General features: G+C 37.1%; 1 protein-coding gene across 1 annotated transcript in view; it reads right to left on the bottom strand.

Moving 5' to 3' along the window:
• Positions 1-18,084, bottom strand: part of LOC124269505 (glycerol-3-phosphate acyltransferase 1, mitochondrial-like) — a 32,407-nt gene extending 14,323 nt beyond the window's left edge. The window contains exons 1-7 of the mRNA XM_046704535.1: positions 17,616-18,084; positions 15,869-15,981; positions 14,233-14,346; positions 13,771-13,841; positions 11,717-11,824; positions 2,647-2,700; positions 1,454-1,603 (exon numbers count right to left, since the gene is read on the bottom strand). Of these exons, the coding sequence (XP_046560491.1) occupies positions 1,454-1,603; positions 2,647-2,700; positions 11,717-11,824; positions 13,771-13,841; positions 14,233-14,346; positions 15,869-15,981; positions 17,616-17,625 (620 nt within the window). The 5' untranslated portion in view covers positions 17,626-18,084. The remainder of the gene's footprint in view (positions 1-1,453; positions 1,604-2,646; positions 2,701-11,716; positions 11,825-13,770; positions 13,842-14,232; positions 14,347-15,868; positions 15,982-17,615) is intronic.
• Between the last annotated feature and the right edge of the window lie 934 nt (positions 18,085-19,018).

The following is a 19,018-nucleotide window of genomic DNA, read 5'->3' as shown; positions in this document are numbered from 1 at the left end:
TTTTGTTCAAGTGTTTCGCAATGTTTTGGATCTGAATGTTTTAAATATTTACTCATTAATGACCAGTGATCTCTGATATATCCTGACCAGGTCAAGTTGCTGTCTAAAACCTCAGGGCTTTTTTTTTTAAAGTGAAAAAACTAGTAACCACTGTGTTGATGTTACATTGTTCTTTTCCTTGTTTCATTTGTGCCAAATATTATTTCCTGTTTTTATAAAAGTTTAATCAAGCATAGTGATTTTGTTGTATTTTTGCTTCATAAATCAAGCATTAACACGATCATAATTGTAAGTAGTTTTTTGTTAAAATAAAACTTCTTGCAACATATTGCAATACATATCGCATTATCTTACCTCACACATAAATGTCGCTTTCTGATTGGCTGAGCGCTCTTCTATCATTTTCAATTTACCTCGCTTACAAGCGAGTAACATTTCAATGTACCCCGCCATCAATGGCAACTCATTTGTTACTTAGTGGTAGTAATTCTTTATCTCGAATAACATTGAATCACGTATGATGTACGGAAATTACCGATGTTTTGTGAATGCAAATCGATGGAAGGGAGATCACTCTAAATCTGTTTTTCTAGTCAGCAAAATCTAGCGATGGCTACAAAAAAGATTTAAACCCATGCTTCAAACAATTCAAAATGAATATAAAGGTGTTTGGTAAGATAAATGCCATCTGCTGAACATCGTATAACTGACGTAAAACAGGAAGTCAAGTCTATTTATAGCTTGCCGAGGGTGCAGCTGTTCGGTCATTTTGTTGTTTAGACCCATGTTTAAATACAAGCATTGACGAAGATTTCGTAAATGTTTAATGAAAATAGGAATTGGTTTTGAAAACTATGAATACTCCTCAAGAATATTAACATGTGATCGAAACAAGCAGTTTGATTGGCTGACAAGACTGTCAACAAAATGCCTGCTTCCCCGCATGTGTTCGCTTCAAGAAAACAGTTTGTATTTGCAAAAGGCTCAGTTCTCATCGAATTCACCAACAAGGTTGAAAATAAATAGATTTTTGGATACTTGCTACATCTACTCTTAGATCTATAGGCATTCTATTCTGATGTTTGCATCAAAGTGGACATGTAGATCTGGAGTTCTACTTTCTCAGTTTTCACACACACAAGTATCTAGATGTACATATTGTTTAGCTGTAAAACGTGTGATCTAAAGTCGATAATCGACGAACGAACTTAACGCGAACGACGAACGAACGCTTGCACGCACGCACACGCACACACACACACACTTAACATGAATCATGATTGTCCTGTTTTTGACCATGAACGTGATCTGTACTCAGAATTCGATAATCCGATATCCTTGTTAATCCGACATATTTGCTGTGCAACAGACAATGTTCGGATTAACGAGACTTGACTGTACTTCAGAAAGGCAAAAGTCTGTAAGGGTTAAGCAATTCTGAGACATATCTGACCGAATGAGCAGACTGTTACCTGACCAAGTGAGCTGACCTACCTGATCAAATGAGCTGATATGGAAGCCTTCATCTTGCTGAGGATCTTCTTGGCTGACTGCTGGTATCGGGACAGGGTGGGGGGAGGCCTCTTCTTGCTGCTGGGGGAATCTAGTGGGAAGACAGAGGCAGCTGTCATGTCTGTACAGTTAAACTCACAAAGCGTTACAAAGCTGATACTTATCACATTATTGTAAATGCTGAAAATCACATGACTGCCTTAGTATACAAATACTGACTAACGAACAGTTATCACCATATTTTAGCGGTATTTACAAAATTGCTCCGCCGTTCGTTAAACTAATGAAACAGAATTAATTATGATACTTAATTAACTATTCACCGATTTGTCCAGCCCGTTCACTGCCGCCGATCATGTTTTTAGATAATGGAGGGAATCATGGCAGTATAAATAAATGTCTTCTCATAACTAACTGTAACAATTATCGCCATTCCGAATTTCTCATATTATTCGTGAAATAATATATATTAATATCTTACAGTAACCTCGAATAATTGATTGTGTGACTATTTGAGTGTTTCTTTTACAGCAGATTGATAGGGAATGAAACAATTAATTACTTGTGAACTTGACCAGACCTGTTATTTAGGTCGTGGGACATCCCCCCCCCCCGACTAAGTTAATTTTTCTCTATAGGGTTCATAACTTTATCTTTAATTTTTCTCTGATGTTACTTGCCGTGAAGAATTTTCTTTTGCTGTCCTTTATTGTTGTCAAATACCGTTGGGAAAAAATACCGGAATTGTAATTGACCGGAACTGCGCACATGTGAACATGTGATATTGATGCATTGGTGATAACTGTTTAGCGGTGATAACTGTTCACTAGCCAGTAGAATATTTCAACTGCTTGCTATAATTTTCACAATTCCTTGAACAAAATTCAATAACTCTTAGGACACAAATATGAAAATCTGTTTTACTCAGGAGATTTCCCTAACTTTCCCTTTCCCTGTAGTACACGATGGTAAACATAAACACATTCTCAGTCTATTTTTCTCACATTTAACACTGATTCCATAGTATCCTGGCATAGACAAATATTAATCACTGGATGGTTTACAGAGCCAAATTCTGCTCCAAAGTCTCCACCAAGCTTTAACTAGGACCTAAACCAGATGAGTGTAACATACCGGCATGTTCCCGCCTGTGCCTCTTGAAGGGTCAGCTGCACAGCTTCCATCACCCTGAAAACAAACAACAGAACACACCTGGAGAAATACTCAGACAACTTTTCAAAAAGACAAACCCAGCTGCATATACTGCTTTTGAGTCAATGGGTTTTGGGGTATTTCAAATATCTTTCATATTGCACATTCTTAGTTTTCTTCAGGTATTCAATATATTTTTAATCCAGTGATCCACCATTTTGATCATTTTTATACCCACTACCTCCTTACATAACGATTCCAATGAGTGAAAAAGTGTTTTGGTAAATAATGAATTACTCTGTGCATTTCCTTCTGTAACTAATTAGTTCATCTGAAGCTCTGTACATATACACCTTTATGTATGTTTATTACAGGTGTAATAGTATGTTGGGGTCTTGATACTATGGGTGCGATATGATTTGTATCCTGCTACCGTATGACATGTTTGTTTTTGTTTAATGCCACTCTCCAGTAATATTCCAGCTGTATGGCGGTGGTCTGTAAATAATCTAGTTTGGACCAGACGATCCAGTGACCAAAAGCATGAGAACCAATTTGTGCACTGGGATAAGATGACCACCCAATCTTGTTAGTGGCCTCTTTCAACGAGCATGGGTTAATGAAGGTCATGGGTCAGTATGAAATATAATGTATATGTACCACAATAGAGGGATGACATAAACATGACAATCATGTACTTCCTCATGGAGCATCAGGATACTGCAGTGAAACATCATCGTGACTGTAACACAACCTACACTATTCAGTAAGAAGTCATTGTAGCAATAATTAAACACTGTGACTTACAATTGTCAGGGGTCTAAGGTATGAACAAGGTGGTGCTTTGGTGGCAAACACGAGTGAGTGAGTGGGTGAGTATGGTTTTACGCCGCTTTTAGCAATATTCCAGCAATATCACGGCAACAGAAATGGGCTTCACACATTGTACCCATGTGGGGAATTGAACCCAGGTCTTCAGCGTGACAAGCCAATGCTTTAACCACTAGGCTACCCCACCGCCCCTGCAACATGTCATGTTTTTGTTTCAAACAATTGCAGTAAAACCCTGGAGGACACTGTTACCCTGGACAACTCCAGTGTTCATTTCCCCAGAAATGTATTCAACAAGATGATATCAATGAGAACAGCAGAATGTCAAAACAGAGTCTCAATGTCTTATTCCATGCAGATTCTAACAGAATAGTAGAGGTTGAGTGGAATGATACAAATGGTTTCATTTACAATGACTATTTTTTTCACATAACATTCCATCAGCTAGTTCAGAACTGCTATTTGCAGTCATTGCAACACCCTCTCTGACCTGAACATGTCCAAAAGCAATTCCCTTTCAACACACGCCAGACATCATTGCCACACCCTCTCTGACCTGAACATGTCCAAAAGCAATTCCCTTTCAACACACGCCAGACATCATTGCCCCAGGCCCGGTCCCACAAAGCCTCTATCATGAATACACAAGGACTATTGGAGAGTGGTTCAATGCAACATATGTTATATTTGGGATTACATTTTCTCAGTAAAGTACAGATTCTCATACTTTTAGAGTCCCTCTGTTGTTTTAGTCATTGATTGGAGCTGGAACGCCACTGACTGGCTGTTCCTTTCCCTGAGTTCACCCCTTAGAGCAGTTACTTGTTATTGAGGAATACAGCATGCATGTGGCTTTCATTTGGGTGGGGATTGCTTTTGTCTAAAAGACTTCAGTTTAAGTTTGACTTGATCATCTTGAGTGTTTTCGCAACACAGGAAAAAGCTCAACATAGTTCTCATCTGTGACACTCACATGGTTTAACAGATATTATCTACTGCCAACCCAGAAACTATGCTATCCAAAATGGGACTTTCTGTGATCATGGTGATGAGCTTGGGCTTTAAAAATAGCCGATTGAGTAACACTGATAAATAGCAAGATGGACACTAAATATGTGAGTTGAATGATTTGAGTTGTTCAAAATAATCACATTTTTCATTAAATGAATCAAGGTGAATAATATTTGCATAATTTTAGGCTCAGTGCCACCACAATGAAAATATTTAACTTGTGCAATTTTAATATTTACTATGCCTTGGCAAATTAAGCACGATCCCTGGGGACAATATATATATAAACAAAAATCCATTGTAAAAAATTGAGCGGTAGTGAACAAAATTAGTTCAAACACCAATGTAACTATAACTGATTGGTAAGGTCTTTTTAAGCAATTATCAGAGGCCATATACTGATATGGCTTCTGCAGTTATATACCCCCTACCCTGCTGTTGTCTTTAAACAAATCTGTAATATACACAATAAATATGTTTTGAAGTGTTCACTGTCTTTCACTAGTGGCGGGTTCTTATAAAGATTACTTAGGCCAGACCAATTATAGTTGTTGTTTTATGTATTTTTGTCCTCAGAAAACTTAAAGGCAGGAGGGAAAAAAAATATATATAAATACTAAAGTATTTTACTTTTGGCAATTTATTAAGTGTATATCGGGAAAAACACAATCAAAAACAACTTTTCTTGTAAATTTGCATGTTTGACAAATATTCAGGATTTTATTTTTTTGAGCGGGGAAAATTATTATTCTATTTTTTTCTTATTCTTGAAAAAATATGACCGGCAGACCCGTAAAACAAGAAATAAAATTGGTCTGGCCTTACTGATTCGTCTAGACTTTGGTCAGGGGTTACTTATGGAGCAGGGCACTTTATACAGTAAATACGGTAGTTGTAGCAAGTCTTTATGGTTAATACATGAAATACCCAGCTGTCTTACACTACCACCTCCAGTACACGACCTGCATTAAGATTCAGTTTCCACACAACATGGCAGCAATAGTAAGGCTGTTTACAACATGTAATACTATCATGATGATGATGCAGTCAGCCGTCACTGACCCACTTCAACACATTGTCACGCAGGGCTGCCAGGGAAGGCTGCCCATACAAACACCATTGATTTTAATGTTCTCCGTGAACACCTTTCTTTGGTCTGTGGTTTATGGGTTTCTGTCACAATTAAAAGCAATTCAGCCCGTATGTTGTCAGCAATGTGTGGCTTGGACAGGAAATGACTCTCACACAAAGCAGTTGCTCCACAGCTGCATTACACAACTTCACATGAAAATTTCCATTACGATTAACATGATGAATGAAATGGCATTCAGTACTATAGCCGTATATGAGTTATAACCAGTACTACAGCTGTATGCAGTTATAGCCAGTACTATAGATGTATGCAGTTATAACCAGTACTATAGCTGTATGTAGTTATAACCAGTACTATAGCTGTATGCAGTTATAACCAGCACTATAGCTGTATGTAGTTATAACCAGTACTGTAGCTGCATGCAGTTATAACCAGTACTGTAGCTGCATGCAGTTATAACCAGTACTATAGCTGTATGTAGTTATAATCAGTACCATAGTTGTATGCAGTTATAACAGTACTGTAGCTGTATGTACAGTTATAACCAGTACTATAGCTGTATGTAGTTATAACCAGTACTATAGCTGTATGTGCAGTTATAACCAGTACTATAGCTGTATGTAGTTATAACCAGTACTATAGCTGTATGTGAGTTATAACCAGTACTATAGCTGTATGTGCAGTTATAACCAGTACTATAGCTGTATGTGCAGTTATAACCAGTACTATAGCTGTATGTGTAGTTATAACCAGTACTGTATCTGTATGTGTAGTTATAACAAGTACTGTAGCTGTATGTAGTTATAACCAGTTACTATAACCATAACCAGTACTATAGCTGTATGTAGTTATAACCAGTACTATAGCTGTATGTGAGTTATAACCAGTACTATAGCTGTATGTGCAGTTATAACCAGTACTATAGCTGTATGTGCAGTTATAACCAGTACTATAGCTGTATGTGCAGTTATAACCAGTACTGTATAGCTGTATGTAGTTATAACCAGTACTATAGCTGTATGTGTTATAACCAGTACTATAGCTGTATGATATAACCTGTACCATCTATGTATGTAGTTATAACCAGTACTATAGCTGTATGTAGTTATAACCAGTACTATAGCTGTATGTGTAGTTATAACCAGTACCATAGCTGTATGCAGCTATAACCAGTACTGTAGCTGTATGAGATATAACCTATACTATATATGTATGTGCAGTTATAACCAGTACCATAGCTGTATGTGTAGTTATAACCAGTACTGTAGCTGTATGTAGTTATAACCAGTACTATAGCTGTATGCAGCTATAACCAGTACCATAGCTGTATGCAGCTATAACCAGTACTATATCGGTATGTACAGTTATAACCAGTACTATAGCTGTGTGAGATATAACCAGTACTATAGCTGTATGTAGTTATAACCTGTACTATATCTGTATGTACAGTTATAACCAGTACCATAGCTGTATGAGATATAACCAGTACTATATCTGTATGTACAGTTATAACCTGTACTATATCTGTATGTGCAGTTATAACCTGTACTATATCTGTATGTACAGTTATAACCAGTACCATAGCTGTATGTAGTTATAACCAGTACTATAGCTGTATGTGTAGTTATAACCAGTACTATAGCTGTATGTAGTTATAACCAGTACTATATCTGTATGTAATTATAACCAGTACCTATAGCTGTATGTGTAGTTATAACCAGTACTATAGCTGTATGTGTAGTTATAACCAGTACTATAGCTGTATGTAGTTATAACCAGTACTATAGCTGTATGTAGTTATAACCAGTACTATAGCTGTATGTGTAGTTATAACCAGTACTATAGCTGTATGTAGTTATAACCAGTACTATAGCTGTATGTAGTTATAACCAGTACTATAGCTGTATGTAGTTATAACCAGTACTATAGCTGTATGTGTAGTTATAACCAGTACTATAGCTGTATGTAGTTATAACCAGTACTATAGCTGTATGAGATATAACCAGTATTATAGCTGTATGTACAGTTATAACCTGTACTATATCTGTATGTAGTTATAACCAGTACTATAGCTGTATGAGTTATAACCAGTACTATAGCTGTATGTGCAGTTATAACCTGTACTATATCTGTATGTACAGTTATAACCAGTACCATAGCTGTATGCAGTTATAACCAGTACTATAGCTGTATGTGTAGTTATAACCAGTACTATAGCTGTATGCAGCTATAACCAGTACCATAGCTGTATGTAGTTATAACCAGTACTATAGCTGTATGAGATATAACCAGTACTATAGCTGTATGTAGTTATAACCTGTACTATATCTGTATGTAGAGTTATAACCAGTACTATAGCTGTATGAGTTATAACCAGTACTATAGCTGTATATACAGTTATAACCAGTACTATAGCTGTATGTACAGTTATAACCAGTACTATAGCTGTATGAGATATAACCTGTACTATATCTGTATGTAGTTATAACCAGTACTATAGCTGTATGTAGTTATAACCAGTACAGTACCATAGCTGTATGTACATGTAGTTATAACCAGTACCATAGCTGTATGTGTAGTTATAACCAGTACCATAGCTGTATGTGTATATAACCAGTACCATAGCTGTATGTAGTTATAACCAGTACTATAGCTGTATGTGTAGTTATAACCAGTACTATATCTGTATGTACAGTTATAACCACCTCCTGTGAGGTTCAGAAACTCTGCCATTTGAGCCAAGGCTTCAGAATCAGAGCAGTTCAAATATTATAACCAGATGACTGATAGTCATGTGTCCTGTACTATATCTTTCAAAATAACCACCTCCTATGAGGTTCAGACTTTGCCATTTGAGCCAAGGCTACAGAATCAGAGCAGTTCAAATATTAGGATGACTGACAGTCAAGTGTCCTGAAGATTCTTTCAAAATCAAAATATTCAAGACTTTGCCCTATCAATAACTGATAAAATCACAATAATGCCATGTCTATATATTTGTTTACCGTTTTCACAGAAAAATGCTTTATGTTCTTTCAAAGTGATATTCCAACCCATGCAAATGAATATTTCACAGCTGTTGCACCAGTGTTAATGGAGATATGTTTTGACGTCATTGTCATAGCAAGGTCACGTCAACCAGTTGGGCGTCCTTCCCCTAGCTGGTGGGGACGGCAAATTGACCATCACAACACTTCAACATGATGGAATAACTGTGGGACATTCCTTCAACACATGGTCACGCTAACACAGCTGTCTGTGTAACAACAGGAAGATTTCAATTCACTTTGAGTATTTCATGTAACTTAAAATAGATCATAATAACCTAATTATTTTTCATGCTGTCAAATAGAAAACACATGTTTTGAGAATTGCGAGCGCCCTCAATCCAATAATCCATTGTAATATATTTTCACAATTTATTTTGAAAAATATCCAGTATCCATTCACAAGCAATACTTCCTCTAAAGCCTAAATCAAATCAAACAGAGCTTTTGATAGTCCTTCAATCAATTATTCCGGGCCCTACTTGAAAACATCTGTGCCAATCAAGAGCAGTGTCGGAAAATACATATGAAAGTCAAGAAGTCCTAGTCAGAACATAATATAAAGAAATGAATATTTAGACAGTGACAAGATCCAACACCATGACTCAAGGTAGCCAGGCAGTCCTATTTTCAGCACTGTAATGATTTGAGAAAGGGAGGTTGCTACTTCACATCCAAAACAAACCTATGAAAGCAAATATTACAATAGAATGACTATGTAATAGGGGTGAAACGGTATACCATGGTATTAGCAGAACCGCAGTATTTTGCCTTCGGGTTCAGTATACCGTAATTATCCAAAAATGGGGTATTTTCAGTTTTGGTACCATCATTTCTATCTAGTCATAAAATGACAGTTTTGTTCGTTCAAAATAATGGTTATTTTTTTTCCATGTTATTAAACAGTGTAAGGTTTGGCTCATGTCAATTTTTGGCATTATGATCATACATATATTTCATAATCATATACCAACCTGAAACAGACCAAACTGAAGGCGTTGTACCTCAATACGTACCATACCATGGCAAGAGTATACCGTTTCACCCTACTATATGAGACACTAGATAATTGAGGACGGGAGCCCCATTCAGTAACCAAGCAAGAGACCTCTCCCGTATATCTATCTGTTTTGTGTGTTATTATGGCTACACTCTGCAATATTTGAGTTTCTGTAAATAATCAAATCTGAACAAGACGAATCAGCAACTGATATTTTTCAGCTGAACGTTCCATTCCGTCTGTGTAGGAAGACCCCAAATCAGCCGTGTTTGCAATCCTGACCACCCAATTAACCAAGTGCGTCTCACAAACCCACAGGATGCTGGGGCCTATGTTATATGGAATCTCGGGAATACTATGTGTCTAAATGATAGTAAATCATACTGTGTGCCCCTTGCATTAGTTCATTTGCACACCTAGAAATTTTACTCAAAGTGAATCAAAACAGAAAAGTCACCATGTAGATTTCAGACTAGTATCAAAATAACAAGTGTTTACCACAAACATGGCAATGTCCCCCCCTCGTCGCTAAAGAAGAATGAAATATAACATATACCATTCAAAAAAAGTAGGGGATATTGGATTTACAAGATTGATAAAATGCAATTGATGAAGCCAAGGAGGAAACAGATGATGAAGAGAAATTAAGGGAAAATGTGACAATGTATTCCATTCCTTTAGAAATGTTTCATCTGTATGGATATATATATAACTTTTTCTCATATGCATTGGCATTGGCTAGTGGTATGCTCGCAAAATGGAATATCCTCTACTTTTTTTGCATGGTATATTTACCGGTTTTTATCTTTTGGTTACATAGAATATTACCTTTTGTGTGATATGTAGTTTTTAGTAATGGTCAGTTCTCAGAATCTTCTCCCAACTCTGAAGATATTTCAGGAATGTAGCAGATTTGAATGTATAGATGCAGATGCACATATCCACTGTCAGTATCAGTATGTGTTAGGGCTGGGACGGGTCCAAAGTTTCTACCCGGATACACCACCCACTCCTACCCTGAAGATACCCATAATGTTAATTCCTGACATCAAATTTGAAGACATTGGGTACAACAGTGTATAAGATATCACATTAACAAGAATTTGAAAAGTGGTCAAAGTGTTGTGGTGACCTTGAAAATAAGGTCAAGGTCAAGGTCACCCAAATCGACTGGTGTCTGCGTAATCAACCAATGTAGGCTGTCACCAAATTTGAAGACATTGGGTACAACAGTTCATGAGATATCACATTAACAAGGATCAGGATGTATGTACAGACGTAAGGACGCTGCTGATTACATAGTCCCAAGTTCCGTGTTGCGGCTGGGAACAACAGCAGTGTTTTACCCTCAAGTAGTCCTTGCATCCTTTAGATTTTGATGTTGTTATTGGAATTTGACCTAATAGATCTTCAACCTTTACAAGGATAGACATGGTCACTAATCATATGTTCAAGAATAGTTAGAATTTAGAGTGACTGCATCGTTTATATCAAATTTACTTATCTTACATAAGCCACTAGTCCAACTGAATATCAGACTAACTGGAAATGACCCTGTCTAACCCTGTTAAAATAAACCTGGGTGCTTTCAATCAGACTGTCGAACACTGGATAAATTTATTAAATTTGTGAATCTTCTAAGGAAGTTATAATACTGTCATTTATTAATATTCAATAGTTTCCACCACATGTTTAAACCTAAGATATTTTTTCAAAAGGAAGTAATCCAGGGTCATGTTAAATATCTCCTGATCAAAGTCACAGATATTTTACCCCATGTGAGGGAACAGTCACAGCTGAACTCATTTGGACAGCATCACAACATCAATCACTGCATTGTCTGGTCAAGACTTGATTCAGGGATGAGGAAGGGTATGAGTGAACAAAAAAAGGAAAATGAGTCGGGGTCTTTCTCCAGGAATGACCCCAGCGCGATCAAATCTGTGGAATTCCGTGGATCCAAGGAAAATTCTTATCCCTGTTTATTATTTAAGTGCCACAGTGTGGCTGGAATGTTGCAGAGTGAAGCATCTAACAGCAAATAAAGACACAAATCATTAAGGTACTCACCTCTTGTTGTTAAGTACCGCTATGGACACATCAGGAAACGTTCCCTGACTCACTCGTCTCAATGCATAGGCTAGGTATGGCATAGTTCTGGCAAAGTATCCACACGACCTGCAGAACATATCACATGTATCACATTATGTAGCAAGCATGTTTCTGACTGTTACCATGGTTATACAAACAAATATTGTCTTCTCCAACACAACATAGACATCCGTCTTTACAGAAGCAGTACAACTTCAACAGTAAAGACTAGGGGTTATTATTGTGGGGGAAACAACAATTGCAATAGCAATAGTCTATTGCAACCAACTATTGCAGTACTATTTCCTTGAATTGTCTCCTTTGAAGTCATTTCCCAAATCAATGTATAGTTTTGTATGAAATGAAAACAAGTTGAAGTAGTTTCAGTCTCTTTTAATAACTGACAAGACACTTGAAACCCAGATCAAGTAAACAGTTAACAGATAACAGGGGCGGATAACTGTAAATCAAAGTGAACGAATCTGGTATTTCCTGTATTTTGCGCTGCACATTTATCAATGTAAGTCGATTACTAAACTATCGATATCGATGCATCGATAGTGTTTTGTTTCTACCATCAATTGATTTCTATCTTAGACTCAACAAGTGCAATCCAGTGTTCACGAATCGTGTTTCAAAGGAACAGGACATTGGGTCCTGTAAGTTTCAGATGTCTGTCTGACCCACTGAAAATTCACAGGACCCATAGAATAAAATTAAACACATAAGATCAGCTCCTAGAGCAAGCACTAGTTGCCTGGATATGTGCGCTATATAAGTATCCTATAATAATAGTAATAATTTCAGATTTAGCATTTCTTATAATTGGCACTGAAATTATAAACAAACATAAGATTTTTAAACAGCAAACAGGTGTCACATGTCCCATATAACAACTTCAGTCAAAGTCATTGTGAAATATACAGTCAGACACTGGGGCCGGCGGGTTGGCAAATCTGCCGGATTTGTCAGAGGGTCAGACGCTATTCGTGAACACTGGCAATCCATCGATAGTTCGATGTATTGTTACAGCCCTAGTAAAAGCTAGTTCTTGATCTCTGAAATCTGACATGAAAATGAGCTTGTTAACTACTCATTCATGTTCAGACAAAACAAAACTCTACTGTGAACTCGGAATTCCACTTGGGTCTGCTTGCAAGTCACTGGTCAGTCAGATGTCTTGAACAGCTACAGTACTGTACAAGACAAGACAGGGAAAGTGTCTGAGTGGAACAGACAGATCTTTAAATACGGGAATTTCTTTCATGGTGAGAATGCTTTGCAATACAGACCAAAACACTGCCAGATTATGTCTCTATGACTCTCTAGTCACTAGTCCACAGCATTTTGAGTCTAGTACCATTCTGTTTAGTCTTGTAACCTCCGTTAATGTAAGTCCTTGTGTTGGGAATTGGTTGAAATCTCACAACTGATAATGGGTTCAATACCAAAGAGCAATCATCGAAAAAAATTGGTTAGGCTCAATTATTAGATTTTCCTCTTCAGGTTGTTATTGCAGATAAGTATAAAAAAACATTTGGTTCTCTGAAACAAATTGCATTTGCAAATTTCACATTTAATGTAAAATGATGCAACTTGCTACTTTAAAGTGATGACTAATATATCGTGAACATAAACTTCCCAGCGTCTTCAAGAAATATTCAGTCATGACTTTTCAGTAAGTGAAGTGAGTTTTCTAAGAATTTAACATGTTTTCAGGCCCTGAGAATGTCCTAGATATGTTCAATCATCAAGTATTTCAAACTCAATTACAGTGGTTCCCAAATCGTATGTGTTCGTTTATGAGAAAATGTGATTGATTGCTTGGTCGTTTGGTCACTTCGACCAATCTTCGATTATTTCAAACAATCGGAACACCACTAATAAGTGCACAAAATAACAAATAAATTCTATTGAAAATTACACGTTTTATGGCACGGACTAAGCCTGAATCACAGACTGAATATATCAAATTGATTAAGCTTCATCCACTGTCAAATGCTACATGGCAACAGTGATGTGAACACACTTACCCCAACTCGGTCCTCACATCAAATATGTCCCTGATTCCCTCTTCACATATTCTCTCACTAATCAGATCTTTCTGTAAGAGGAAAACAGAGCTCAACATTCACATGAGCCTGGAAAAGTCATTCATTGTGCACGTTACAGTTCAACAAATATTATTATTATTATTATTTTTCTTCTGCTGTAAATACATAAGCATCACTATTGTCATAACTACTTGATCAGCTTGTGTAACCAGGGTAACCAAACTGACCACACTCCTCACAAAACATGCTGAACTTGGAGAGAATCCTGTCAAATCTAACACTCAATTATACTGTTGATCATGGTTTATTGCAATGTTTGTTATGTATGTTATGTTTATAAAAACAGCCTTCATTGAGTTGATACTTCTTACAGACAGTTTGCCCCGATCATATATATACATAGTCAAATGATGCATAAAAAGATGGCCATTTATATCTGACCTTGCTGGAAGGGAGACAACTGCAGCACTGCCCCATCATCGGTCGATGAACCTTGAACTGATCGGAGCGAAATGATGGCACAGACTTGAAGGCAGCTATGATGCTCGTGTTGTACTGGAATACATAAGACATTGTCACCATGGTCACATGCAACAGTAACAGCTACACATGGGCAAATATTCCATTTACAGTCGCTAAGTTGGGATACATCAGATGCAAACAGGTCACCACGGACACTAGGGCCCATAAGTAGGTCAGACCACTTCATGAGACCAGTGACAAACAATGTACACTTGATCCAGTCTTGCAAAGTCATATTTAGCGGTCGCGCAATTTGGAACCAGAACTAGTTCTTGAATATACCCTTGTCACCCAAAATCTGGTACCGGAATTAAGCTAAGCCCCATCTCACATATCACAAGTTGGCAAGTTTATTCACTTTAGTATAGATATCTTTCTTTGGGTACTCAAAATATTTCCACTTTGGGGGACAGTTTATGAAAAAAAAAATAATTCAGAAATGAACCCATGCTAAACATGTTATTCACCATTATACTTACGAAGCTGTATAATATTAATTGATTTGGTCCATGTGATGGATACCCAAGTGTGTCACATATCACATAAGCTCACAAACGTTACACACATCTGTGTTATGGAATGAGTGACATGTAGCACTCTGTTACATCATTCGTTGCAGTGGAGTTCATGTATATGTGACACTGATTTTCCATCACTATATGGCTAAACATTCAGGAATAATGGTTGTTTTACAAATTACAGGACTTTCAGGGACATTTTTTCTAATTTAATTGTTTCATGGTGACATTATGTTTTCATTGCAAAATATGCAGTTTATCATGTTTTCCAGTGTTGGGCAATTTATATGTGCATACATGTTACTCGAAAAAATGTTTATTTATAAAAATATACCCTGTTATTTGTGCGATAACCAATCCAATAAATTTCCCATTATGTTTCAATATTTATGAAATATAGTTACCTTGTAGGAAATAGTTTGAGTATTTTTTGTGCCATGCCTACTTGATCAACTGACTGACTGACTGAGTTTGGTTTTACGCCGCTTTTAGCAATATTCCACCAACATCACGGCGGCCTACTTGATCAAACAGCTATTGGCTATCAGTACCCAATATGCAATGACTGCTTGATCAAAGAGCTATTGGCTATCACTACTCAATATACCCATGCGTACTTGATCAAACAGCTATTGGCTACTACTACTCCAAATACCATGCCTACTTGATCAAACAGCTATTGGCTCTCACTACTCCATAGTTTTTTAGTTTAGTTTTACACCGCACTCAGCAATATTCCAGCTATATGGCGGCAGTACTCCATAGGCCATGCCTACTTGATCAAACAGGTATTGGCTATCAGCCCTCTTGATCAAATATCTGTTGTCTATCAGCACCCTATAAGCACTGCCTACTTGATCCAACCGCTATTGGCTACCAGTACCATATTTGCAATGCCTACTTGAGTAAACAGCTATTGGCTGTCATTTCCAACCACTGAGACAGCAGTTTCTACATGTATTAAAGTCAAATGGAAAATGGTTGAAAATCATTCTGCAAACCCGAACTCAGCTAATAATTTCTATTTACATACTCACTTGTTCAAAGTAAGATCCTTTCAAACGGTGTCTCCTCTTCGCCATCCTCCTCCCCTGGACAGGGGCTGTCAATGGGCCTGAATTGTGTCGACTTCCCATTGTAGTCTCAACCTCTGTAAAATAACACATATCAAAAACATGATGGTGGTTTACTGAACTGTTTGCATACATTTTTAATCAGTTCTGTTTACTTACTTTTGTTTTGCACAAGTATCAAAGCAACTTGTTTGGAGCTTACTAACGCCTTACATGTCACGAGGACAGCAAAATTGTTATAGAAAAACAACTGGACAAAAAATCAGTGGTCGAGAATGAGTTCAGGGTATTTAGCAAAACAATGTATCACCAGCTTAAAGTTGTGATGCTGGCTTTTAAGGGACCGTTCATAATTTATGGCTAGGGGGGATGATGATAATTTTTATGAAGAAGCATGTACAATGTCAATGACCACACCTAAAATTTATGTACAAAATAAGCGAACCCCCTGCATGTCATGTACAAAATCAATGACCCCCCACCTTCCCATAGTTTCTAAGCATAATTTTAAACATTTTGTTATGTACAAAATTGCTGCCCGCCCCCCTGATCCCCAGAACAAAATGGGTGACCCCCCTTGAAATCATCATTTTTTCTTTCTTCCCCAAAAAAAAGACACCCCCAACCCCTCTAAATTATGAATGGTCCCTAATGTCTATACAATAAAGTTTGATGATCATGAACATTTTGGATTTTCCTTGAGGTGTACGAAAACGAAAAATCCAGACGATTTACACACAAACGAATGTGTCCGGGTATCAGACTCTCACTGTACATATGACATACTGGACAAGGAACAGATCAATGATGTGGAACAGACAATGATTGATGATTGACAAAATGTGTCATAATTGAAAATTTCAGGACATAATTATATTTCTGGGATATAGGTGGCTGCTGCGTAAAGAAAAGCTTACTCAGTGATAACTCACCACTTTACCTAATACCTGCAGAAGGGGAGATAACTAACCTTTACCAAGCAATTGTAACTCTTCAAATTTGTCATTTACTGACTTGTCAATAACACTGCAGACATTTCAGTATCTGAAGACTGGTGTTTACATGAATACTGTATTTCCTCTAATAAATGCCAGGCTTCTAATAAGCGCCAGGGTAAAGTAGTTCACTAACAATTACGGTAATTAGACCCGGTAAGCACAAAAGCATCGGGTCTCTAATAAGTCATGCAAGTGCCAACCAAGTCTGGATCTCTGTTAAAAAATAAGCACCCAGGCTCTTATGAGAGGAAATATGGTATGTGAACTGAATACTAGTAAGCAGTGAAGTGATTAACTGACATCAGTCATAATCATGGCGCATACACACATTATTGCAATGATGGATTTTACCTTATTGTCACAAAACTGACATTGATATTTTACATACAATTCAATGTGGTTCAAAAGTTACATAGATATTGACTATTTTTAGATGCATGACTTCACATAAGTTGGGAACAGACTGCACTGATCATGTGCATCCCAAATCATTCCACTGTAACTGTAATGAGGTCAATCCAGTGCGTGCGCTCAAAAATGCCTGTGTTCAGTATTTATACACCACAAATGTTGAATATGTTGTCCAATCATGACTAATTGTAAGTTATTGATTGGCAAACAAAATCCGATATTCTACTGTCATTGTTGGTAATGTTATATGTCCCTCAGCTGTTATATAGACATCATCATCATAACAATCAATACTTACATACCTCTCATCATAAACACAGAGAAATGTTTGGTCGTTCATTAACCCAACAGAATGTTCGGCATATCAATAAGCATCGGTCGCTCTGTGGGATTTCGTAAGAACAAGACCCGTTTTCTCCAGCGATTTCCACAGCTTTCTCCATGCAACATCGGCCGAGTAAGTCTAATTTCTAGCCACCTGCACTAAATAAAAAACAGATACCGACTCAGTCTGCAGGCAAATGTTCCGGTAATTGCACCCTTCATGGGTTTGCTGACATTGAACGAATGATTCTCAAATGCCGTGTTTTTGCATCACCCTCTCACGGCACACAGAAGCACAGGCAACTATCCACTGACACAGAAGCCCTCCTGGTCGATCTTAAACACGAAAGAAAATTTGTTGATTCAAACTGTCTGATATTTAAGGAGTCCGATCGCATGAACTTTGTTTGCACCCGTCAGATAGCACGTGTATCCATAATGTTGTCTGCTGATTATAATGTGTTTATCAAGGATCATGTAATCTTACACACGATTGGTCAAGGGGAAACGCCAACCAATCGAAAACTCCGTTGCAAGTAGAAATTGGCTTGCCGTCATAGGACAAGCAAGCGTGAAAAGGCGTCGTTTTAGACTTAGTCGAGTCTTTGTTCAAAATTTAAAGTAAAAAATGACAATTAAATGTTCATTACACAATTGATAAAGTGTGGGTTATAAGATAACGTAACTTAACTGTTGAAAGAACTGAGTTGTGAAACCTTAGACAGAAAATATACGTTATATAATCAATTAATTATCAGTGTAAATCAAGCCTTTATCTTGTGTATGAATGTTGACGGTGCAGCTATATCTACTTTCACAAGCAAAAGAGTATGTGTTGTTGTTTATTTAAGAATTCATGATACAGGATATTTGCCTTAAATTTACCATTAAAATAATCGATTAATGAATCAATAATAACATAAACGCACCTGTGGGCCAATAAATGTAGGCTACCGTAGAATATCTATTAACGGTACGAACGACAAATCACAAGTGATCAAACGTTTTAATGAAATTACACAGATTCGAATCAACGAGTGAATTATTGGAATAAAAAGAACAAAAGTATTTAACTGATTACCACTTTCCTAAAGTAGGTGTTTTGTTTCAAGTCTCTGGAACAACAGGGGATGAACATCCCAGGGGTTCATACACTCTTGTGTGCCTTCATACACTCTTGTGTGCCTTCATACACTCTTGTGTGCCTTCATACACTCTTGTGTGCCTTCATATACGCCAAAACATACTCTGTCATTGTTATAAAATATTCAACTGAGCAATTATAATTTATTCATAGACTGTTTAATTATGTATTGACACAAATCACGGTTTGAATGTGAAATCGAACTAAGGAAGTGGGGTTGTACCCTGCCGTGATACA

The sequence above is a fragment of the Haliotis rubra genome, unplaced genomic scaffold (genome assembly GCF_003918875.1).
Source record: "Haliotis rubra isolate DU_JTF1 unplaced genomic scaffold, ASM391887v1 Scf1014, whole genome shotgun sequence".
Lineage (NCBI taxonomy): Eukaryota > Metazoa > Mollusca > Gastropoda > Lepetellida > Haliotidae > Haliotis > Haliotis rubra.
The sequence above is the reverse complement of the archived record's forward strand: the minus strand, read 5'-3'. Positions and strand labels throughout refer to the sequence as shown.